General features: G+C 41.0%; 2 protein-coding genes across 2 annotated transcripts in view; one reads left to right on the top strand and one right to left on the bottom strand.

Moving 5' to 3' along the window:
• The window catches only part of LOC146522634 (uncharacterized), a 518,363-nt gene that overhangs the window by 124,082 nt on the left and 367,984 nt on the right, over nucleotides 1-26,297 (bottom strand). The window lies entirely within an intron of this gene.
• Nucleotides 1-26,297, top strand: part of trpc5a (transient receptor potential cation channel, subfamily C, member 5a) — a 203,067-nt gene that overhangs the window by 161,742 nt on the left and 15,028 nt on the right. Inside the window, exons 13-17 of the mRNA XM_085153481.1 lie at nucleotides 1,070-1,191; nucleotides 12,571-12,766; nucleotides 13,234-13,443; nucleotides 20,843-20,884; nucleotides 23,655-23,744. Coding sequence (XP_085009607.1) covers nucleotides 1,070-1,191; nucleotides 12,571-12,766; nucleotides 13,234-13,443; nucleotides 20,843-20,884; nucleotides 23,655-23,744 — 660 coding nt within the window. The remainder of the gene's footprint in view (nucleotides 1-1,069; nucleotides 1,192-12,570; nucleotides 12,767-13,233; nucleotides 13,444-20,842; nucleotides 20,885-23,654; nucleotides 23,745-26,297) is intronic.

The following is a 26,297-nucleotide window of genomic DNA, read 5'->3' as shown; positions in this document are numbered from 1 at the left end:
ATGGCACAGTTAGCTTGATTAGCAGAACAGTCTCTGCACCACCACATCACTATGTGTTGCTGACCTCACTACTGTAGCTTCCTGCCAAGATCAATGCTCTTCAGTCTCGGGTGGAGGGAAATAACCTTGGTGGATCTCTTGGTGTGGTGCTTGTATTGCTCCCCCTTCTCCTGTAATATAAATATGATACTCGCGTGTGTGGTCTGAATGTTTAAGTGGTTCTGTGTCTACACAGACACACACACATCTGATGAAACAGACATGCAACATTTCAGTCAATCTGGCTTTCTACACAGGCAGTATGATGTCTTACTCGCTTTTTACATGTGCTAAACATCCAGGTTTACCTTGAACGTTGTCAAGCCTCTTACACGTTCCTAAAGATAGGAAGACATCCAACAATTGGGTTGTCAGTAGGAATTGAATTCAGGCCACCCCTCTTTTGCTTCTTGTTAAGCAGCTTTGAAGTTTCCATTTTATCCAGTACTGTCTGCATCTTTGATGATCATGAAAGCAAGCAAATTTCTCAGCATGCTCCATCCTTGATTGGCGGTAGAAGGACATTACAAGCCCATTTCATTACATCTGAAACTCATTAATTCCTCCCCAAAGGAACTCCTAACCTACAACACAATCCACATGTGAATTGCTTTGCTCCTGACAGTCTTAAAACCAATCCCAGCAAGCCCCGGGCACCTACGCCATAATACTTCATGTTCACACAGTAGCAGCTTTATGTAACACTACTCATGTTAGCTTTCTCCTGTTTGAGTTGAAAGCTGCGTTTTAAAATGGCCTGGAGGCACTAAAGGTCAATCCCTGTAATAAAAGTGAAACGTTATATGTGCAGAGCTTCACTTCAAAATGAAAAAGTATTGAGGTTTTTTTTTTCCAGATATTGAGAAATCAGTATTATATTTCATTATATGTTGGTGGTTAATGTGTGGAGTCTCGAGGTGACGGCGCAAAATCATTGGGTGGAGTGTCGTGGTTGCTAAGAGTATGTGTTAGAGCAGGTGTTTAAGTGCAGCGCTGATGTGTTTTGTCTTGTGTTTTTCGTCATGTGTAGGTCCTGTTAGCATTTGCTAATGGTTTGAACCAGCTGTATTTCTACTATGAAACAAAGGCATCAGAGGAACCCAACAACTGCAAGGGCATCCGCTGTGAGAGGCAGAACAACGCCTTCTCAACGTGAGTACCATTTCCAACTATATCTGCATGTACTTGAGTACGTGTAGAGGCTGTTAGGAAGTGAAAAGGGGTTGAAACTGCACCAGTTTGGTATAAATACTGGTTTTGGTTTTGCAAAACTGTTTTGTTTTTTGTTTTTTCCTTTTAAGTGCGCTTTAAATTTTCCCACCTTTCCATAATTTTCTTGTCACATTTTATTGTTTTAGTCATGCTAGCAATACCAGGAATTTAAAGTTTGATGTTCTGAATTAAATTTGGTGATTTATTTATACCCCCTTAGGTACACTTGTCATTTGGTAATTGTCTTTAATGCTTTAATGCAAATGTTAGTATGATTGCACTGCAAACTAAGATGGTGAACATGGCATGTCAGAAAGCTGATGAGTCTGACCAGTATGGGATTTTTAAGACCAGTTTCCAGTGTTTTAACCCTTTGATATACTGTATTAGCACAATTGATCTAAATTCAGACAAAAAACATAAAATCTGAGTAGAAAAGGTTTTTTTTTTTACTGTAAAAACAACAAACATGTTTAACAAATCATCTTCATAACTTGAAATGCAAGTAGAAATGGTACATTTTTAAAAATTATACACAAGTTTTGCAAACAACAGAGTACACCACAGGCCTAAACTGGTATATAGTTTGAAGTCTGCACTGTTTTTACCGTTTTAAAACATAACTGTTTTATTCCAAAAAAAACATTGTGTGTATTTTTATCATGACTCTGTTTTTACGTGGCCTATCAACACAGTATATAGTTTGAAGTCCGCACTTTGGACCCAAGTTGAAATGGGTCGCTGCATCTTGTTGCTGTGTCGTCTTAAGTTGGTCATGCGATTGACCCCAGGGAGTTAAAAATCTGATTCCAGCTGATATTTTCTTTGTTAGAATTGAAAACAAATGCATTGTTTTATAAATAAAATGAAACTTATTTGAAATTTAGATTAAAACATAAGTACCTACTGTATTTTGTAGCGTTCTGTAATTCCATCGATGATCGTCGATGGTTAAACCTGCTCTTCAGTGTTTGATAAAAATGAACTGTGAAACTATCAGGTTACAGTGATGTACACATCCATTTAAGTTGCACTAGATGTATGTGTGAATATGTTATTACACACATCAAATGTTTACAAGTACTACATTGATCTCAATTCAAAGTCTTATTCGCGCAGACCTTCGTCTTATGCATCGTTGCACCAGATAATGATATGGAAATGATTTTTTTGGTGTCGAGTAGAAGCTCAGGCTTGTTCAGTGAACTTGGGGAATATTAATACGGTGTTCTCTTTGCATGTGAGGTCGGTAAATGTGGAGGCAAGTCAAGGTTTCGCTCACGGAGAGGCCAAGTTTGAGTTACTGTTCATACAGCAGCTTTTCACAGGCTCAGCAGAGATCCAGAGTCTCAGTGCTGAGTGAGACAGAGTGAAAGCCAAGATGAGTCAGTGGTCTGAATATTGATCGAGTCAGTGGTCTGAATATTGATCAAGGCAGTGGTTTATTTTAGATAATAGCTTTATTGATTCGCGATCAATTCCATTACAGTAAAGTCCTCGGTACAATGATAGGGCCGTGAGGACCATGCTAAAACAACAGCCCCAACTCTAAACTTTGTCTGCTTTTATTAAAGGTAAAAAGAGAGGTATGTTTGATATCCATGTATTCAACCACAGATTATCATGCAAGTAAAGTTTGACCCAGAACGCTGCTAATGATTTTATTTCTGCTGAAAAGTCAAACTGTGACCTTAGCTAACTTTGTTTTTAGGGTGTCTGTCTTGTTTGGCAAAGAGAGTGGGTCTTTTAAAGAAATACTGCAATGGCCTGAAGTGAAACTGACTGGAGTTGCTCGGAATTCCTGAATTAACAAAAACATTTTTTACAGATTACATTTTAACCAAGACTTTCAAGTCAAATAAATCTGAACATGTCATTTCCAGTCTAAGGAGCTTGGAGAAAAAAAACATCTGCATTTCTTTTAGTTTCCTTGAAGATGTTCATTCTCATCTGAGAAGCTTCTTCGGTTCTAAACGCAGTTAATGGAGAGTCCCAGATTTTGAGCCCTATGGGAGTGTCCCCCCAAGAGGGTCATGGACCCACTATGGATCCTCTACCTAAACATATGAGCCAAGGTCTGAAAATTTGTGTGGGTCACAATCAGCCAACGTTTCTGGTGAACCCATTGTAAGACCAAGCCCCACACTATCATGTGATTTCCTGAGGTCAAATATCCCAGGATGTGAGTGGGTATCTCAAAACTGGATAATAGACGGCAGACAGTTGGTGTTGTAAAATCACCGCCTCAGCTCAAAGATGTTCGTTCACAGGGGACATAGATGGCTTCTTACTTTCCAGTGTTTATTTAAAGATGTGCTTAACTCAGCCTTGCTTGTAATATTATCTCCTCACAGCTAAGAACTGTAGAAGAGCATTCAGAAGACCACAGCAGGGGGCCATTTCTAGTATAATTTTCAGGGATTTTTAGAATTCTTCTGGTTGTATCTGGTTTAAATTGTCAGCAGAGCAAATTATTAACCGAAACCTTTAACACAGGACACTCATAGACAGCAGAGCAGGCTCACATGTTTGAAAGTCAGGAGTCACTTTTTATTTTCTCTCCTGTAGCACACAACTTCTCTCTGACACTTTCTTACTACTGGATGTGCTTTGTGTGGCCTCTTTCATCATTCACCCAAGTAAGGGAGGAGGCAGCTTTGATAAAGCAGTGAAGAGGTTGCCGTCATGGGGTTATTATTATAAAAGGTATTTGTTTTGTTTTTTAACCTAAACTACAATCGTTTCTTAAATCATATCAAGTGCATAAAGTCTCACTTGATTTATGACCTCAGTGATTACTTTCCTGGTGAGTTGATGGTCTCAGTCACAAGTTTTAGACTTTATCATGATACAACATGATGTTCAACATGTACTTTATGATTTTCATTAGTCCAAAACGAGGATAAAGCAGGGTATGCTTTAGGGCAGGCCTAGCTTATGCTTGACAAACCGCTATTATAAGAGCGTGTAGTGTCTCTCAATCAGATTAAAGCCACCCGTCATCATCTCACACATGTAGTTTTAATAACGTAAGATGTCAGCCCAAATGGCAAATTTGTGGCTTCAAAGGAGGGATGTAGCAGCCAGTGGCACGATGTTATGGCTGCATCCATCTTTTCTATGCAGTCTATGAATCACAGGCCGTCAGAATTACTTTCACTGGTCTATCCCTGCTTTGGAATCACTGGAAAATGTTTCCTGCTCATTAGGAGTGCATTTTCTTCTGGGGGAGTAAATCCCATCATAGTCCAGGAACAATAAACACAAACACAAAACACCTTTCTGTAGGAGTTGCAGTCATAATTAATTACAGTGTTTGGCTTTTTGTTTTTGTTTTTTTTAATGCGGCTATTTGATGGTCAAAGTGCAAAAGTCACGAGGGTTTTTATACCGGTAACTCTTCTTCTCTGTGTCGCTAAAAAGAATAAACGCGCTCAGCAAACCTTGAGTCAAAGTGACAAACATGTCGCGCTGATCAAAGCTTCTCATCTGTACATCAGCGCTGACGTGGTGGATCCAGAGTCTGGGGGAAAGAAATCAGCCTCACACTGGAGCTAAACTAGCGAGCAGATCACAGCAATGACGGCTGAGAGTGACGCATTATGCAAACAGCGATCGCAGCCCTGCGGGCAACGCAGCCTGCATCAACATTCAAGAGCGTGTGTGTGTGTGTCTGTGTGCATTCCTGCATGTGTGTTCTGCTCCCTTGCTCTGTAATTCACACACGCTTATCAGCATTTCTGAGTTATTTCACACAATCACTTCCTGTTTCTGCTCAGGTGTCCCCCCCACTCCTCCTGCTCTCGCTCATCTGTACTTCACACACACTTATCACCTTTAATGTGTCAGCGTGATTTACACTGTGCACTGTGTGTGCGTCTCTCACCGTGTTTGTCTCTGCCTCTCCTTCTCTTTTCTTTGCCTTCACACAAATGTTGTAAATAATCCCTAATTTCCTTTCACAGTCTGCACACCCCTATCTATTTTCTTTCACACACAACTCTGGCGCTCTCTCGGATTTACACACTTTCTTTGTGTCTCTCTCTTTTCCACAGCAGCAGCAGCATGGGAAGCTGCGGGGTTTCTGATTCACCTGATTCAAATGAGGAACTCTGAGTACTTTTAGATTGTTTTCCACTTGGTTCAGTAATTGATTAAAAAATGTTGGATTTTAAAAACATGATTCTGCAAACTGATGTTGTGGAAAAAACAGGTTAAAAAATGAAAAAAGTGAAAAAATGTGTACAGGTGAAAGGATATATAAAATATATAATAATGGATCGCATTTATATAGCGCTTTTCGAGAACCTCAAAGCGCTTTACAATTCCACTATTCATTCACTCTCACATTCACACACTGGTGAAGGCAGCTACAGTTGTAGCCACAGCTGCCCTGGGGCAGACTGACAGACAGAAGTGAGGCTGCCATATCGCGCCATCGGCCCCTCTGGCCATCACCAGTAGGCGGTAGGTGAAGTGTCTTGCCCAGGGACACAACGACCGAGACTGTCCGAGGGGGGCTCGAACTGCCAACTCTTTGAGTCACAATCGCCCATATCCATATCTGCGTTTCTGGGTCGAGCACAGTCAGACCAAAAGTCGGTGACTTGTGCCGAGATCTATCCAGGACAAACCAAACAAAGACAATAGTTTTTCTTCAGACAGATTGCCACATTGAGCATGCGAATTTCCTAAATTTAGAGTCACTTTTATGGTAATGTATTAAAAAATCTGCGCTGCCGCCACCCTTTATCTTCCAAGTGCACAGAATGAGAAACTGGATTTCCGGCAGAAAAGTCCTTAGGCACAGCAGGCTGAGGGTTTATTAGAGCGCTGTTCAATACCACATGCTGTGACTGTCAAAGTCAGGACATCTATGTGGTGAAGGCTTAGGTGAGGCTCTCACTGTTTCAGACCTCAGACGCACCGCTGTCTGTGTGAGGGGAGAGAGAACGAGGGAGTGGCGAATGGTTTAGCTGACTGTAATTAGTGGACCTAAGGTGGCGTCTGCACAGGAACTGGTTTCTTTGTAGGCCTTTGGTCACTAGCCCATATTCCAGCTTCGGTTGCCTAGGTAACAGTCTGTCACCGGTGTCTTTTGATCTCATTTGTTGTCACTTCAGTCATTTTTCTTTAATTTGAGAAGAGTTAAAGTTACAATGTGTAAAATCAATGTGTGTCCACATCTGTTTACTCTGGAGGAGGCTGTGAAACTTTGTGAAAGGAATCTGGTACAAGCCGATGAATCAGTGATGACAACGACACTGAGTTGATTTGTTCAGGATGTCCTTAACTTTTCTGCCATTAAACACTGCTACTGTTAGGCGCTTTTAGCTCCAGTTACCTCCTGTTAGCTGTTGTTAGGTAGCATTAGTGAAAATGGAATGGATCTAGCATTATTAGAATCGGATATTTAACAAATAAACTCTGTAATCAAACTGTTTATCAGATGGAAGGATCAGGTCTAATCTGCTGACCAAACTTGATTGTGCAAACATATCAGATCAGTGAACGGGAGTGCATGTCTAACAGCGCTACATGTAACAAAGAACATATAACCTGTGCCACAGCATCAGGCAGCTCATAATCCCAGCAGGCTGCTTGATTTCTCGCCCCCTAAAAATGGTTCATATTTACTAGAAAGAGCGGCGCTATAGGCTGTGCTGATTAATTGCACACTGTCTGGCTGCTGAATCTAAACACACTTTGTTTTCTCTCACAGATTCGCTTCATACAGCGTTTCTGTGTCACAATGCACAACACATTCGCACGCAGTCGCTTTCTCGGCTCGCCTCCCACACAGCTGCAGAACTATAACAGTCAAATGACTGCGTGGCTGCGAGACTCAGCTGTAGCAGTTTACCGCTCGGCTTAGTGGACAGAAAGATGAGAGAGGATGGAGAGCAGGGAGGAGAAAGGCAGATGATATTGGGATACAAAATTAGACGCGTGTGAGAGGGACAGACGCACGTGCCCAGTAAATAGTGGTTATCAGTTGGTATCACTCTCATACATCTGACATGCAGACACCCTCCTGTAGCTAAAAGGTGTGTTATCATTTATTGTCATCACTGATAAACATAAAGTCAGCCAGATTATCGAGGATTATCTTGAATAATAAAATCTCCCACTGAAAATGGAGCTTTCCAACACGTATGGCTCTGTAAGCACCATGATATGACAACAGTACTTTGTGAATTACTGCTTTTAATCTTCAGGTGTAGCAGTCAGATCTTCGTTTTCTTTTTTTTCTTTTTTTTTCTAGGGCAGATTTAAAAGGGTGAAAACTGCAGACATACTCAATTTGCCAACCTGTTTTATTCTAGATTGACCAAATTTTTCAAAACTGAACATCTAACTCTCCGAAAACGTTAGAGCACTTATATGTGATGTCTTGATAAATCGAGCAGGTATTTGAAGTTTACACAGCACCATTCTCGCATGGAAATATCTTAAAAGTTTATTTTGTGACCCAGAAAGAGTAATGTTTCAAACTCCGCTACTCTGTGTTCCTCCACCACTGCCTCGTTTGAGTTTTGGATGAAATGGATTCTGGGATATTGCATTTCATCATTTCAAGCTGATTGGAGACCAAAACAGCCAATCAAAATGTTTTGCATCCAAGTCTGTGATTGGCTGGTTTTGTGGCACAAATATAACGGTGTACAGAAAGAGCTGAGCGTGCACAGGCAGAAATGTTGAGAGCGCGAGCAACACATTGCGAGCAAGCGCAAATGCAAAAACTGAGCGAGAGGGGCTGCTATTGTGTGTGTGTATGGAGAATAGCAAACACTGAAATACATTTTCTGCATGCAGCAATGAATTCTGTTCACTCAAATTCAGCTTTTCTTTGCTCAAAATAAATTTCTCCTCAAAATGCAACACTTGCGCCTGCAAATTCTTTTTACGTGCGCTCAGAACAGTGGCACAAAAATAACGCCATAAACATCCTCTTGTATACATTAAGAATCAAACCAGCAATTCAGGCCATAGACTAAGTGGAAAAGTGTTTCCTGAGGTCATAAATCAAGCGAGTCCTCGGTTGTTTGCTTGTACAGTTGTGTAGATCGAGGACGGCTGAAGAGGTCAGGAGGGAGGTGCGTTGGAGATCCTAAAACTGATTAAATTATGAGGCCATAAAAGTGCCATCAGACTTTGATCCACCGTGCAGTACCATCGGGAAAGAATCTGATTGGTGAACAGTTTCACTTTTCAGCATGACAATGACGCCAAACACTGGTTGTTCAGTAAAAGCACACCTGGATAGAAACGCACACAGTGGAACACTTTCAGTCATAGATCGGCCTCCCCAGAGCCCGGACCTCAACATTATTGAAGCAGTGTGGGGATCATCTCGACAGCTTTCAATGTCCTTCACGAAACCTAGAGAACTATTCCTGAAGACTACTTAAAGAAATGATAAGAAAGCTGCCTAAGAGAGCGTGTGTTGAAGAACAAAGGTGGGCTCACCAAATATTGACTATTAAGCTTATTAGAACTGTATAAACTCTGTTTTTGCCTCATATACTGTAATTCTGTGTTTACATATGTTTGAATAGACTCCAACTATTTCCCGTTTTGATAGCAAACAATAGAGAAATGAGGAGTGGCACAAGATTTATGCACAGTACTTTATGCAGTGGATTCTTTTCAATGTCCGTGTGACTACTTTTGATCTGTCACAGAGGAAACACTCACCTTTCTTATGCCCTTTCAGCAGAAAGACATAAGATTGTTTTTGAGCAATAGAATGAAAATAAACTACATTTATATAACATGTTTTTTCCATAAAATGTGTTTTAGAAAAAGATTAAAAGATCCAATAAAAAAAACAAACTGAAAATGCAAATCATTAAAACAAAACATTATAGATGAAAGCTAAAAAATACCAAAGACAAGAAGAGAATAAAACATTCATGAAATCCTTTGAATAACAGAAAAGATTTAAAGGGCACTGGTGATGTTAGCACTGAACCCAGTGGCTGACTGTCCCACAGATTTGGAGCTGTAATGGCAAAGGCCTCGTCCCTGTTTACTAACCTAGCTGCCAGAGCAGGCCGCCTGCTGGTGGTACCTATGGGAGTGATAACAACTGATAACGGGCATTCTGTGGGCTGATAGCGCTGAAGTTATGGGTGAGAGAAGGAGAGGGTGGAAAGAGGAAGAAATATGGCGTGGAGAGGAGAGATTTGGAGCGAGAATGGAAAGAAGAGAAAGGACTGAAGGTGAGGTGAGGAGAGCAGGAGGACAGAGAGAGAAAGCAAGGAGTTGAAACAAAAAGTGGAAAGAAGAAGAAATGAGAGAGTAGAAAACAGTGAAAAAGAAATGAGACAAATAAGGAGACATGGGTCAAAGAACAGAAGCATAAAGGAGGCAAGATGGGGAGAAAGGGGATGAGAAAAAATAGAGAATAAACAAGGACTGATGGTAGTGAGGATATGAGTGGAAATGGTGAGAGTGAGGCAGAGTAATAGGAAAGGAAAAATTAGGGAAGGAAATGAGAAAAGCAGGGAATGGGAAAGGTAAAGTAAAGAGGGAAGAAAACAAGAACTGAACATGAGAATAAAGGAGGAATGGAGAAAAACAGAAGGATATCGGAGAGAAGGAAACAAAACTAGATGAGCAAGAACAAGGAGCAAAGAATAGATAAGGTGAGGTGAAAGACGAGGACACAGTCAATGAGACGGGAGAGGATTCAAACGAGGAGAGGAGAAGAAATAAGCAAAGAAAAGAAAGAGAGAAGATCAAATAAAAGGTACAAGCGTGCAAGACGAAGGGGACGAGGACAAGTGGGTGAAGCCAAAGCAGAGATATGAAAAACCAAGCTTGGATAACAGGAAACAGCAGAAAGGTGGAGAAGGGGAGGACTAATGAATTACTGGATACTAGAGATTGCATCAAATGTTGCTTGGCAAGAATTTCGATGGAGAAGACAAGGAGGTTTGTTCCTCCTCACTTCGGTTAAACGTTCACCTCCTCTCGTTTCTCCCTCCTCCCACTCATTGTTCATTCCCCTCTGAAACACGTTCCTCCCCCCCTCGTTTCATAACTGCGGCGCAATATCACGCTTGGTTGCTTCATTCATCGTGGATTCAATCCCACCCTCCAACCTCCCTCACCCCGCCTCTCTTCATTTACACAATCTCCGAAGTTTCTCGCCCTCTCTGTCTCTCTCTGCGCCGAGCGAGCGCGCACACACAAACATTAAAACCATCGCTCACACGCAGCCTGTACGCCGATTGATACAGCGATCACTCACACACCGGTGACAACACAGTCCTGCTGCGATGAGAATAAATGCTGGAGTCTTAAATATTTTATGCAGCACAAATATAACACCCCGCAGACAAAACCTCTCTCTCTCTCGCTCTTTTTCGCTCTTTCATTCTCATGATGTAGTGTCGGCCGCTACCAATTTCATCAAAAATTCAATAACCTCCCCTGTAACTGGGACTGTCACACAAACAGAGGGGGGAAAAAAAGACTGAGAGACCGAGACAGACCGAGCAGGGAAGGGAAATAAAATAAGGAGGTAAACAAGGAGACGATAAGAGTCGGTGGAAGGAGGGGAGAAAAGAGGGAGGGTGGGGAAAAAATCAATGCAGATGGAAACGGAGAGGAAACCTGGGGTGGTAATAAGTGAAGATTACAGAAGTGAAACTTCTGGAGTTGTTTTTAGGTCTGAACCCAAAGTTTGGAACCAAACCCGAGTGAAGCAGGTTTGGTTCACTGTTTATCTGCAGTGACATGCACACATCACACCTACATCCAGGCGCTGCTTCCGGGTTCAAGATTAACAGTTGTGGGTCCTATTTGAGGAGAAAGCAGAGAAGCGAGGTGAGGTACAGAGGCTTTTTTTGGTTTTTGAACCATATTTTTTGCAGGTCTCTTTCTGCCTTTATGGCGAGTGTTCGGCAGAAACACAGGTGGTCCGCTTTAATCATGGACAAACTGAGCATTTATTGAACGCAGACCCTCGGGGACTTTTTTACTACAGTGACATTTGTGCTTAAAAGTCACAAGACAAATGCAAGAGCTCAGTTTGCGGGCGTGAGCTGCACGGACTCAACCTGAGGTGAATGAACTTTGTAAAATGGGAATAATTTTTGAAAGCCAAGCCTTAACCACATCACCGGCACGTCATAACACAGCTTTGTGAAGGTTGTAGATGGGTGAGATGTAGCTGGACAAACCTCCCAGGGAGCCCAAGGCAGGGAATGGCTGTTGTGCACCTGATAACCTCGATTTTACACAGCAATTTCATCATTTTAGAAATTCACTCCATTCTATGAATGCTAAAACATTTTAGGTAGTAGCCTGAGGGTAAACAGAACAAGCCTCAGGTTGCATCAGGAAGGTACAACGTCAGTCAATTATCCAAGAAAAGGATTGACCTGTAAATGTTCATTGAACCAGTTCTCTAGGACTGAAGTGATATCTTTCTCTGTTCATGTCTTTATTCAGAGCCAAGATGGAAATGTGGTTGTGTATTTTGTAATTAAGCAAACAGATTTTGAACAAATGTCTAATTACCCAAAAATGAAATGTGTGAAGACATCATTTTCAGGGTCATTGGAGTGACGGCAGGTCAGTAATCTACCCTTAGGAAGGACACATCGCTGTATTGTCTCAGTGCAGGAAAAACTGCATCACTGTGTATTTGATGCTCATCTTTCTCCTGCTGCAGCATGTAATGCGTTGCCATCTGGATGCAGGTTCTGTGCCAACAAATGCCGACTCGGTTTAACTCAGCACTGATATTACTAACTCTGATCTGTGGCCATTTTCTGATAACAATTGCAGATTTGTGTATTTAAATGATAAACTCATATGCAGGTAAAGTTTTAGTCTCCACTCACTGCAGCTTTAGCGATGTGGGGAATGAACAGGAGCATCTGAGAGCAGTTTTGCTTAGCCCAGTCATAATGAACTTACATCTGTCAGCTTATAACATTTGCTTCTACCCAAAAAGACATTTCCTGTGGGTGGTTTAAATCTCATATCAATCATGCTGATAACATTAGCTGAGTGTTCAGTTTGGATTTGAATTTCTATTAAATTGCAAATCAGTCTAAATTTGTTTTGCTTGTCAGCTGCATTTGAAAACACACATAACTGGGAGACGAGTGGTTTAAGCTGAGCAAGTGTCTAAATAATGTGCAAATTAAAGCTTGGAGTTAGAGACAGGTTTATATAGATAAAAGCTATTTATGCGTTGTCTCTCTGGTTTGTTGCATTATCCTTTTTGTTTAAAAGCAGTTTGTTGTTGTTGTGATCTTTTGAAGAACCTTATGAAGTTTCCTCTCTCTCTGTCCTCAGGTTATTTGAGACTCTCCAGTCTCTCTTCTGGTCCATATTTGGGCTGTTAAATCTGTACGTCACCAACGTGAAGGCTCGCCACGAGTTTACAGAGTTTGTCGGGGCAACCATGTTCGGGACGTACAACGTTATCTCACTGGTGGTTCTGCTCAACATGCTGATCGCCATGATGAACAACTCCTACCAACTCATTGCTGTGAGTGAAAGCACGAGTGTGCTGAAAGGATTAGTGAGTCAGGGGAAGCTTGTTTGATGTCATTTGTCCAGTGAACACTCTGGATCTCAGTTTACCGTGAGAAGTTTGTTCTTTTAGAGTTAGTGTGCTTTCTGTTTTAATCAGGATGTGACTGTCACTGCATGTTAAATTACAAAACACTATAAAAATGGCCGCAAGTTTTCTCCATAATCTGAAAGATCAATGATAATTATGAAATTCATCAAATTATTTTTTTAAGAAGTTAAGGTTTCGTGCTAATTTCATGCTATGGTATGAACTGCTCCCTGCAAAGAGAATTTGATATGTTAAATATTGAAGTCAAATATTTAAGTTGTCTGGCTTCAGTGGACGTTATCAACCATTAATGAAGAGGAATTCAGAGATTCCAGATGTCTGTCCTTGTCACTTGAGGTTGTAAATTCAGGTGCCTCCTTCTCCTGCTGCAGGACCATGCTGACATTGAGTGGAAGTTTGCACGCACCAAGCTGTGGATGAGTTACTTTGACGAGGGCGGCACGCTGCCGCCTCCGTTCAACATCATTCCAAGCCCCAAGTCCTTCTGGTACCTGCTCATGTGGCTCCACAACAAGCTGTGCAGGACAGGGCAGCCGCCCGGGGAGGAGACGCACAAATGTGAAAACCTGCGGGAGTTCACGGTAAGTGGAGGCAGAACAAGGTAGAGGCTCACAGCATACACACATCTGGATTCTGTTTGCAACATTCTTGTTGAGCTTAACCATAATGGTTCCCTCTTAAATTATTATTTTATCACTGAAAGCATCAACAGTCTGTTCAGATGTTTGCGCAGCATCTTTCTAATTAATGCTTTTTTTGCTTCTTCTGAGTTTAACTCTTGGGCAGGGTTTCACAACCTTGTGGTGGTGCAAGCTTTCAATTTTAAATTGAAAAGGACACTATAAAAGACAGATAAAACAAGAGCCCATAAAACCTACAAAATCTGTTCTCTAGACACAATTTCAAAACCAAAAATTTGATGTATTTATAGAAATATAGAGATAGAAATATTACACAAATATTACAAATATTACACAATATTTCTATCTCTATATTTCTAACAATTAAACATTGTTTAATTAAATTCAACCTAGAAGTTGTTTCATAATTTTGCTGACGATGTCGAGGACAAGTGGTAGTTATAGATTATAACTCTGACACTGGGTGAGAGACATCCACCCTGGACAGGTCGCTCTCAGGAAGATGGAAATTACTAAACTAAACTATTTCCCTGTTTTTTTTGCAAAAGTGAAGTACAAAGTATTTGATGGGAAGGATGGGATGTTTGTACTGAGGCACGTGTATTGTTTTATTTCCTGTATTCTTTGTGTCATCCTTGTTGCCTTCTGCACTCCAGTCCCAGACAGGAATGTGGTTTAGTCTGTTTGTATTTGGAAAGATGAAGATGAATTTTGAAACTGACTGATGGTGACAGAATGAGATGCAGCTGCCAGGATCAAAACTCTGCAGTTATGGGACACTCAGAACAGCAGCTGCAGGTGAAACTTTTAAAGTTCACAACGTTGAGAATAAACTGGAGTCACTGCTAATGTGTGAACTAATATGCTATGTGTGCGCAAAGCTTACAAACTGTCCTGGGCTGAAGACTGAAGAATTTACAGGCTATGAATGGAAACTTGTCTTAGCTGGAGGTTTGAACTCTTCCCTCATAAAGACTACATTCGATGATCTTCTCTGTACCCTTAATGACAAGTTTTGACACCTCAGTGCATGTCAGTAAAGTTGTGGTTTGATGACCATTGGAATCATTCCTGGGTTTTTCTACAGGTAGCTGTAGAGGCAGAGACCACTCTCACTGGAAATCTGTCTGAAATATGACAGAAACCACTGAGTTCAGAAAAGAGAAACAACGGTTTCAGGGGGAAGGACCTGAAGAATGACTGTGGTACACTTCAACAGACTGCTATGAAGTGAATCTTGGACTTTTCTATGTGGAGTTTGCACGTTCTACCTGTCCGTGTGTGTATTCCCTTCTTTCTGACATCTAGAGACATGTCTGATAGGTTGACCGATGACTCTAAATTGGCCATATGTGTGAATGTGAGAGTGGATGGCTGAATGACTGGTGGACCCCATCTCTTGCCCTGTGATGGGTGAAATACACCCCCGTGACTCTGAAAATGAAAAGATGGATCTTCTTTAGCTTGTAAATCAGAATGAAAAGCTTAAAAGCCAAACTGTACTACAAAGGTCTTTGATGCAACTAAAATCTTCAGAAAGACTTCTTAGGGGACTTTTATGCTGCTGTCACACTAAGGAAGACAGAGGTTTGAGAAATTATTGCAACCTTGTCCAATAAACTTGTGATTGTTCCCTTTGAAATTACTTGTGTGCAGGAGCAAAATGAGACTGACTTCAACTCTCTGTCTGTTAGAGTTGAAATGGGAACTTGCAGATCTGTTGCCAGCTGCATGCATAGGCCATCTTACATCTGCCTCTTACGTCCGAGACAGAAATTTGTCCACAAATAGTGACGTAGTTGCTGCAGGACAGTTATTTACCTGCAAAATGACACTGGTGCTTGATTTATATAGGAATATAACCAGATTGAAACCAGCTGAGTCATCTTCACTATTGCAAAAAGGCACACTGTGTGTACGTTTTGCTAACCTGCACAGACTGACTCCCATTGATTGCTATGTGTTGACAATCTGTCTGCGCGAGACTGACTTTGCCAGTCTGTCTGAGAGTAAATGCAGTCAGCCCGAGTCGGACAGCGCTGTGTCTTCATTTGTAATCGCCTTATAATTGAAAATGCTTGATCAGTCAACTACTTAGTCAACTAATCGGCCTCTAAAAGCAAAAAAACAAAAAGAAATTCAGTGCAATCACGGCGTGACAACCAATTTTTCCTAGTAGCGATCAGGTCACTAACCTATTTTTACTCTAGTGGGGTGTCAAACATAGGAATTTTCTACTATAAATACAGGACAATCTGGGCAGTAAGCTACCAGAAATTTTTATTTTGCACATTTGCCATTTAGACATCAGGGACTTATTCTTGAGATTGCACTTGTTTTTCTTATATTAGGATATGTCAGGGATTAATTAGCTTCACTGATCCGGCCCACGGTGTAAAATTAGTTTGACATCCCAGCTCGAGTGTGACTGAATCACAGAAGAAACAAAACTAATTTAAATAATAATAATAATGATAACAGTCCATTTCCATTAGGTGAGAAAAGCTGAACAGCTGCTTGTGAGGAGTTTATGCCTCATGTATTTAAAAAGCTCTCATTAAAATGATGTATTTGGGTTTGGTTTGGGTTTTTTTTAGCCAAAATTGATTTGACAGTAGTCCCAATATAAAAGCCACAATATTTACAGCAGTATTTTTTTTAAACTTTGACATACTGTATTTGTCTTGTGCTGACTCTGAAATCCAGGCTTTTTCTTCTTATTACTGAACATTTCGGGTTGATGGTTTGGTTTGCTGTGAAGTACCGACTGAAATAGAAGCAGCATAAAGCAGCAGAGTTAGTACAATAAGTGAGTGGGGAGGCGGAGGAAGGACTTGTCAGCTGATGTTCTTTTTGTGATTAATAAAATCATGCAGATCCAAATGATCTGCAGTGAATGTGGCTTTTATGACCTCTGAGCAGTCGCCCACCTGATCAAAGCAGAATGACTCGGTCTGCTCGCAGTGAGAGTGGATTAAAGAGGCAAAGAAAGAGCTGAACACAGGAAAAAGCCTAACAAATACAATCGCACCGCACGTGGACGAACATCAGCTGCGTTTCTATAATCACAGAAGGAACATCGGCAGATAAACACATTTAACAGCCCAGTCAGCTGGAGAGAGCCAGCGATAATTCACACACACACACACACACACACTGCAGCTGGCATGTTCACCTCAACTGAAGTCAGCTGAGTTATATAAGCCAACCAGCCCACATAGGTTCACAGAGACACACACAGCACTGCAGAGATCTGATCGAGGGAGAGAGCCTGCGTGTGTGTGTGTGTGCGTGTGTGTGTGTGTGCGCACGTGCACACGTGTGTGTGTGTATTAAGAGTAAACACAAAAACAGCGTGAGATATGAAAAATAATGATTGCTCTGAAGAAAGGGACGGGGTTGAGTGAAGTTTTTTTGTGTGTCGGGGTTATTTGCATTAGCAGTGAGAGAAAGAGAGGGAGACAGTTTCGAAGGGGGTCCAGTTAGACGAGTGTAAAACATGAAGCGGAGACGGAGAGGTGAAAATGCCCGTGATTGGGCCGAGATGAAAACAAAATGAAAAAATGCGAGATACGAAACAGGAGAGAGATGATGGATGTGACAGATGCAGAAATGAAGGGAGAGAATGCTGATAAGGACGACGAGTCTTTAGTCGTCTCGACGCCAATGAAACATCGAGTTACAGCTGACGTGCATCTGCGGCAGACAAATATCCGGCCAAATATTCGCCTGTTTTCTGATATTGTTGAGATTTTAAAAGGAGCAAATTGGTTTCAATGAGCTCTCTGTTTCTCATGTGTCTAGAATTGTGATAAAGTTGATAAATGATACTTTGCCCCATAAAGCCTTTATATTACCATGTAAAATGAACTTGTGGATCTCACCACAGCTCCTCCATGTTCAAAATCCTCCCAACCTATGACCAGTTGAGTTATGTTTCTGAACACAGTTTTTCAGCTTTTGTCGTGTCCCTGAACACCACGGTCTCGTATGTCAGATACTGATTTGTGTGCATTTACGTGAAATCAGTGTTTTCCACTTTTAAAAACCATGTTTTGGAAAGTGGTAGTTTGGGTTAAACTGTTTGGTGCTGCATCACATTGAGATCTGGTGATTGTGGAGGCCATTTGAGTTCAGTGAACTCATTGTCATGTTCAAGAAACCAGATTTGTGGATTTGATTTGAGCTTTGGGACACGGTGCATTACCCTGCTGGTAACTGCCATCAGAGGCCTGGTACACTGTGGTCATAAAGGGATGGAAATGATCAGCAACAATACTCATGCAAACTGTGGCATTTAACCCTCTAAAGCCTAACCTGTTGCTGGCGTCAGAGAGGTTTTTGCAACATTTTTTTTTGCACAATTAAAATAATTCCAATGCTTCCTGAAAGCAGCAACTCTGCACTTTTCAATGATATTAGGGTCAATACAGTAATCCCAGTCATAGCGTCACAGCAGCCCCAAGAAGACAAAGGTTTGTTGACAGATGAGACAGAGTTTGGCTTCTTTGTACCATCATTTTTACTGTGTCCTGTGTTATTTGCCGAGATTTGGAAGGTGGCACCTTGCATGGGTTTACCGTGACTCTCATATCACTGAAAAGCACAGACTTGCTGCTTTCAGGAACTGCTGAAATTTTTCAATTGGTTCAGGAGTCGCAGTAGTTTGTGCTCACAACAGTTTTAATTGGTTAAACAAAGCTCTAACGGACGTGCCAGGAAAATATTCCCGATGCTATCACAGTATCAGCAGCCTGAACCATGATGGATCCACTGCTTTCATGTTGTTTAAACCAACTTCTGACGCTACAATCTCAGCGTTTCAGCAGAAATCAAGACTCACCAGACAGGAAGCTATTATCCAGGCTTCTTTCCAGTTTCATTGAGTTGGTGCAAATAACAGTAATAGACTAAGTTTCCTGTTTTTAGCTGACAGGAGTGGCGTCCGGTCTTCTGCTGCTATAGCTCATCTGGTTCAAGGTCTGACCTGCTATGCATTCAGAGATGCTTTTCTGCATACCTTGGTTGTAGCGAGTGGTTGTTTGAGTTTATCCTCCTATCAGCTCAAAGCAGTCTGGCCGTTCTGCTCTGTTTTCCCAGAGAACTGCTGCTCACTGGATAGTTTCTCATTAAACTCTAAAGATGTGACCTTTCCTCCTCAATGTGATGCCCATGCTGTTTTGCATTGAACAGTTGTACCCAAAAAAGGGCCACTGAGTGCACGTGCTGCAGATAACGAATATATTTCCATTTGAAATGCATTATTTTCAAACTCATCTGAATCACAAACACAGATTGTTTTTTATGACTATTTCATGTTTTGCTGTGAGACCGAGCAGGCAAACGTGGAAAGCCAGAGGCAGGAGGAACAGCAGCGCAGACATATGTGACAGTAGATATTACATGAAGTCACACAGCAGGAAAGTGAGGAGCTGTCGTGGTGGAGGTGGGAGGTGTTTTGCCAACTGCAGATTTATTGTTTTTTATTAATATTGTTTAATTTGTTGTGATCAGATAACTGTTTAGATCCTGCATTTAAAATCCTTAGCTACAAGAACATCAGCACAGAATACACATAAAGTAAAATGACTCATAATAAAAAGGAAAAATTCAATCATATATTTTGTGTTTTCTGAGCTTTTTTTTAAACCTGTTGTCACTTTAGCGCAGTGGTTACTTGTATGGGTTTGATGTGAAAACAATGTTTTCTCTACTTTTTTCTGAACTCCTTTAACGGTTTCACCTTGATTTATCTATTATTCTATATGTGATATTGTATTGCGAAATCTGCACGTATTCATGTCTTTGTCCTCTTGAGTTCAGCAAAGTCTGCAGCAGAGTGACAAGTCCTGTGTCTTAGGTTTGGTTTGCTGTAGCCCGCTAAAAATAACCTTCATGCTCCCATCCTCGATTTAATTTATCATTGGATAAGGTGAGAAAAGCCTTTTATAGAGGAGAGATTCACATTTCTGCTCGTTTCTGCCACTGTAATGATTGTGATTCTGGATGACAGCACTGAAATGTGAATGAAGGGCATAACTTGGCCCTTTAAACTGTTACATATATAATCGTTTTGAGTGGAGAAAAAATGATTAAGTGAAATTCATTATTCGGCACCTCTCTAGTATGAAGGATTGTAAAAGCTTAATTTTCTTATGAAATTCCCAAAATCAATTTGTAACCTGGCTGCTTTTGGTTCAGTTTGGCACTAGAAGACAGATAAACTCTCTATAAAAATGTCAGATTTATCATCCTGATGATGATCTCTATAAACCGATATGAATATGTATGTTTGTGGTTTCTGTTTGTAGTCTCGTTTCTGTGGCACAATCGCGTTTGAACAGGCTCGACTAGCTCAAAGGTAAACAGTCTATGTGGAGAGCAAAGAGGGGACACATTAGCAAATTTCCGGGCTCAGTTCACCAGCTGTCATCCTTTGATTCAGCAAAGTTTTTTTTTCTTTCAGTTTACCTGTATTTGTAACAGTGACAGGCAGAAAAGTTTGCCCACCCGCTCCAAATTGGGTTTTGTCGTCAGAAGCTAAGTCGATATATTGTAGCCAGAGCTTCCCCAAACTGCTTTGACAACCCAAAAAATTGGATGTGAAACTTCTAAGAAGGGTAATCTAGTTAAACGGTACAGTCTAAACAAAAAAGTGTTTTTATGAAATTATGAAATTTTATGAAAAATAAGAAAATGAGAGGGAGAAAAGAGGAAAGTTGGTGAATAAAAAGGTGCAGAGGATTAGTAAGGAGGAAGTGAGGGCAGCTTTGAAGAGGTTGAAGAGTTGTTGGTAAAAGGACTGGGTCTTACATAGTGCCTCTCTACTCTACCTGGGCACTCAAAGCATTTTGTACAACTTTCTATGCTTCATGACAATCCTGTGGAGGTATGGAGTCAATTAGAGAGGGCAGTGGACTTTTAGACCAGACTGTTTAACACAATCTACCAAACCACAGAGAAGATTCATGGGTGTGGTGAAGGAGGACATGCAAAGGGTTAAGTGACAGAGGATGCTAGGGAATAGGGTAAAATGAAGGCAGGTGATCTGCTGCAGTAACCCTTAAAAGGGTACAGCAGCAAGAAGAAGAAGAGCCAAACCTTAATAAAAATGGTCCCATAGAGGAGTTGACCCCAAATATACCAGATGAAAGTGTCATTGTTGCCTCCTTATGTAGGCTTTGTTGGTCTTTGGTGGAGAGAGGGCGTTCCCTGCGGTCATAAGTGAGGGTACAGTTTAGTTGTAAGGGAGTGCACATTTTTGGAGATACAGGAATAAAAGAACGTTTTGTTAAATGTGGAAAATCATGTATTAACACAACTTTTCTTCTCTTTGCAGGAGCGTCATGCCGACAGTCTGAGGCAGAATCAGCACTACCAGGTGTGTAGTTCCTGTCTTCATCTTTACTGACATACAGTAGGAGTGTCCTTACTACTTTTCCCCACACTGCTTTACCAGCAAACACGTATAGTCACTGAGTTATATGTAAAGTCCCCACTTTGTATTACTACTCGGTCTCGCTTCCATTTGTTTGACTCTTGTCCAAAGATGGCCACATGTGGCTTCAAAAAGCCAGTAGTTCCATCTGGCTGCCATAATGCAAATGTTGAGGCTTCAACATTGAAAACCAGCGAATCTGTGATTCTAAAGTTTATGATTCAAGGGTGCTGTAGGGTTCAGTAAAGGCTTGCTGATAAAGTCAATGTAATCCAGATGCTCGGAAACATCTTCATTGTTTCTCTTGTACGTCAGGTAACTGATATCACCTGAGAATTTTTTAACCCCCTTGGCCTTAAAAATCACTAGAGAAAATCTTTTTTTCTTTTTCTTTTTTTTTTTTACCAGCAGCGAGCAAGCTCGTGTGCTTTTCATCTCATGAATAGCGAAAGGTCTCATTACTGTGAATCCAAGTGAATTTGTGTTTTGAGAGTTTTGCTCTACTTTGAGTTACAAAGACAGCGAGCACCTTTTTCAGTAAACGAAACAGTGTATTGTTTTTGGCAGCTGTAACCCTCCGTTTGATGTCCAGCTTTAAGGGGATTTTTTCAGTATTAGTAGAGCAAATCAACCAAAACTGAGCTCTTGTATTTTGACACCTCAGCACTGGCAGGGACTACAAACGCAGGAACGCCAGTACTTTGTATTTGGCAGTGCTGATTGTTACTTTGATATCTGTCCATGTTTTTTAAGGTTTGCTGCAGGAATCTGTCCTGCATTTTAACAAGAGTGTGTGGTGTGTCTTGGCAGAGGCGGAGAGTGACAGCATGCCAGACCGTCCTGTTTGGCAGGCACAGGTGTTGACTGTGGGAGGATGCAGTGTGTTAGTGTGTGTGCGCACTGTCGCAGTGTGTCAGGGTTTGAATTGCCACCCACTGAGCACCAAATGCTTGTGAAATTTGTCTTTGGTCTGTAAATCAATGAGGGTGACCCGCCTCATTGGCTGATTACTTAATGAGACAATAACATTTAAATTCCTACACAGGGTTGAATTGTGCTGCATTGCAATGTTCACACAGCTCAGACAGACACAGAGCACAACGATGTAATATCTGAATGAATAAAGATTCAGTGGGTTTTCAGTACATTAGAAATCAGTAAAAGTCGGTGTGTCATGGAGATGGATTTAGCCAGTATAGTAAGTACTTAGTAAGTTTGTGAAGTTTCTCTTTGTAGGGATTATTTTTTTCAGTAGGAGCACATCCTGGATTTGGAGGCGATTTGTTTGGAGGGATCTTCAGAGAAGATAAATACAAGCTTAAACGTCCAAAAACTACAAGGCACTCTCAAGGCTTTTTTAAAAACCCCAATTTAGCATTTTAACTTAATTCTTCATGGCACAGATTCAACAAGCTGCTGAAAACTGTTGAGACAACACCGGTCTCTGCGATTCTTTTGGTCCTGTAGAGATCACGCTGAGATGTTTCCATGTTTTACACAATCCTTTTGTTACCCATTATTCTTACAGATGCATCTGGAGATCAGCACACTGCATCCTATGCTAAAGGCTGATCTAAAGAACTCCACACAACAGTTACAGTTAAAACCTCTGGTCTCCTCCCTCCTACAGTAAACACCCCCACAATATAAATATACTAGTACAGTGGCCAAGGGTGCTGACACCCTGACCCCTACCTCCTTTTAAGGTAGTGTCCGTTTGCCCTTTGTCTGCCCCTCACCCTCACTAACTCTTGCTTCCTCCCCTAGGGGTGGGGGTTGATAGTCCTCCTGTCTTGCACCTCAGTTCTTTGTTGCCATTCCAGGCCTATTTTCTATTTTGTATTCTTACGCTCATTAACCGCAATATTATAATGTTGCAAGCAATCACAAACTATATTCTCTTTGACTCTGATCTACATTAAGGAATCTATTCTCAACAAAACATTCCTCAGAGATTTGTGTTCACGTTGGCATGATGGCATCACACAGTTGCTGCAGATTTGTTGGCTCCACATCCATAAAGTGAATCTCCCATTCCACCACACCCCAAAGGTGACTGGTGACTGTGGAGGCCATTTGAGTTCAATGAACACGTTGCCATGATCAAGAAACCAGTTTGAGATGATTTCAGTTTTACAGGGTGGGTCAATGTAGTCTTTTGCTGCTGTAGCTGATTCAACGTTCAATGTGTTGTGCTTTCAGAGATGCTCTTCTGTGATTTTGACTTTTTATCAACTCAAAGCAGTCTGGCCATTAACCTCGGACATCAAAAAGGCATTTTATTCCAGAGAAAGTCTGCTCATTGGATAGTTCCTCTTTTATGGATCATTCTTTGTAAACCCTAGAGATGGTTGTGTGGGAAATCCTGGTAGAGCAACAGTTTCTGAAATAGAGCCCATCTGGAACCAGCAACCATGCCACAATAATGTGACTTAAATTTAAAACTTAAATCTCCTTTCTTCTTCATTCTGATGTTTAATGTGAAATTCAGCAGGTTTTTGACAATCTCTACATGCCCTAAATTCATGTGATTGGTTGATTTGATATTAACAACAATGACCTGTGAACTGGCTGTAACCAATGAAAGAGCAGTTGAGAGTACAGAGAGGGTGGAGTGTGAAACTATCAGCTGGTGTTAGCATAGACTGGACAGGTCCATCACAAAAACACAGACACATGCTAGCAATGAAATTATGGCAACTGTCTCCAACAGGAAGTGATCCGGAACCTGGTGAAGAGGTACGTGGCAGCAATGATACGCAGTGCCAAGACAGACGAGGGACTGACAGAGGAAAACTTTAAGGTGGGTGATCATAATAAAGACAGAACACCTCTCACATGCTGTAAGTAATGAGTGTAAAATCCATCTTTCTTCAGGTTTGCATCAAATCTGTAATTAAAAGCTTCACAGGCCAGTCTGCAGAAACAGAGCACAGCAACTGTTTAAGTATGTTTGTGCTGTGATAATAGTGCAGGTTTTACTGATACCAGATGCAGAGCTGCTTTTCGTCTCTACTGAGATTTATCAAAAGATTTTTAATAACCGCCTCCTGCCCCAAATCTACAGCTCTCATCAATACCAGCCATTAAGTCAATAACCCTTGAAGAGAGCTTCTTTGCCTTTCCAAAATATTCTGGGCCATAAATTATTCTGAGCTGCTTTTACCTCCCGAGTCTGTTTCTCATGAAGCCCTTGGAGCCCAGCCTGGGCTTTGAAGTGGAAAATTCCTCTGGGTTTTTCAATGCAAAAACAACATCAGGTGCACATCGTACTCAATCAATGTTCACACCCCGAGTGTGCTCATGTACTTCTGTGTGTATTAATGTAGAATACGGGAGTTGTAATTGTGCAGAAAGTGTGCGTTTATGTGCTTAAAAACACGTAGCTAAGATCAGGTGCATGCTGAAGTCAGCTTTTACTCTCCCCAGTGAAGCATTTGGATCCCATATGGTGAGACAGACAAAAAAGATTTTTTTTTAAGTAGAGTTATTTGGGTCTCATTGCTCTCTGTTTTGCAGGAGAAAACTGCAGCAAGCAGCGAGTTACAGTAAACAGAGTGCATGTTTATGCAGGCATTTATGGTAATTTTCTGTATTAAAGCTACAGGCTAAATTCACGATGCACGTGATCTGAATGGGAATAAACATCAGCCCTCCTCCCTGGTGGATGCTTCAGAGCTAAGCAACACAGTGAAAATCTTCCAATAGTTGTTTTACTTTCTTCTTGGGGGAAAAGGGGAGAAGAAATTCCTTCCCTTCAATGCTTATCCATTTCTAGAAACCAACTGATTTAAGGAATATAATTCGTTTAATCTGTGATGTAGAATCCCATTTTCTTAAAATGTCCTAAAGGTCTCAATTTAAAAAGAACAAAGGAACATTACATAATATACACACTAAATAAACGGCTACAAATAATTGCTTGGCCCCGCCCATCCACAGCCTCTAGCTATTATGTAAGAAAACTGGGTACGAAGACCCACATCATACGGATGATGAAGAGAAATTCAAAGCAATTCGAATTTGTAACACAAATAAGCAAACGATTTGGAGTATAAACAAATGGAAACTGTTAACAGTTGTTTTAAAGTAAAGATGTCCTGAAGCAAAAAAATACAAACAAACAACATGATGGAACTCTCAGTCAGAAGAAACTGATCTAATTTGTCTCTGTTCCATGAAAATACACAGAAATATAGATATCGCATAATGCCTGGGTCGCTATACAGATTTAGATAGTACTGTAAACCAATTTTAAAAGAAATGACAGTTCAAATAAACACGAGGGTATGTCCTAGGGCTCTCAAGGTCCTTGGGAAATTGGAAGTGTGGAGAATAAATCATGATTTCATGGCCTCATGTTTCTGAGTGCCTTGTAGGAAGTGGAAGAACCAGGGTTTTAAGGGTTTGACCCATTAAAGACCGTGAAGAATAACGTTTCCACTTCTTTCTTCTTTCTTTCTTTACTCAGAGAAAGTTAGCTGCTCCATTGATCTAGCGTTATATTTTGCTGACAATGCCACACAATGGCAATTACAGACATTCAAGACAAAAACCACAAGAAAGTGCTCTAGTATCATTCCCAAAAATCAAATACAACTCAGTGCTAAGTGGCACTTTGGACCATACCACCTGGAATTGTTCTTTACAGTTGTATTGCAAGATATAACACACCTCTGGTCATAGGATATTTGCAAAGGTGATACCGGGTACAGGGTGTGAGACATCAGTGAGTTTATCTCACCCCTTTCTTGCCACTCGTGTCTCCCAAAGTTGGGTCGTACTATTTTGTTGCTGACTTGCAATCTTACTGCCCAAGTAAGATGTATTCATAACAGTCAAAAAAGTTGAGTTTGGAACGCTGGTCACTTCCCGGCTATGATCATCATCAGTTTTACCAACAAATTTTCCATCAGCAGGAGGAAGCTATATCATTAGTACAGTACAGTACCAATGCTAGCAGGCTATCTAGCTAATAGCATTGACATAAATACTTGTTACACTGTCATCTTCAGTATAGAAGTACTTGGTGTCAGATGTGTGGCTATACAGTTTAAGAAACTTTGAGTAAACCCCGAAGCTTCTGATATTTTAATACTGTTGGGTTAACAGACTTACTCATTTTGTCCATGTTAAACCTTTATTTTCTGTTCTTTTATGTTAAGCAGTTGAGACTAAACCTACAAGTTTCATTGATGCCAACTAAACTGAGAATAAATGTTTGCTTCTCGTCATTTCCCCTCCACCGACCCCAGTCTCTTTACACTCACTTTCAAGATTTATCCACTCTGTTTTTCTCTCTTTTTGCATGTCTCTTGACCTTGATCTTCCTCTCTTCATCACCCTCCTCTTCACC

Source organism: Neolamprologus multifasciatus, chromosome 3 (genome assembly GCF_963576455.1).
Source record: "Neolamprologus multifasciatus chromosome 3, fNeoMul1.2, whole genome shotgun sequence".
NCBI lineage: Eukaryota > Metazoa > Chordata > Actinopteri > Cichliformes > Cichlidae > Neolamprologus > Neolamprologus multifasciatus.
The sequence above is the reverse complement of the archived record's forward strand: the minus strand, read 5'-3'. Positions and strand labels throughout refer to the sequence as shown.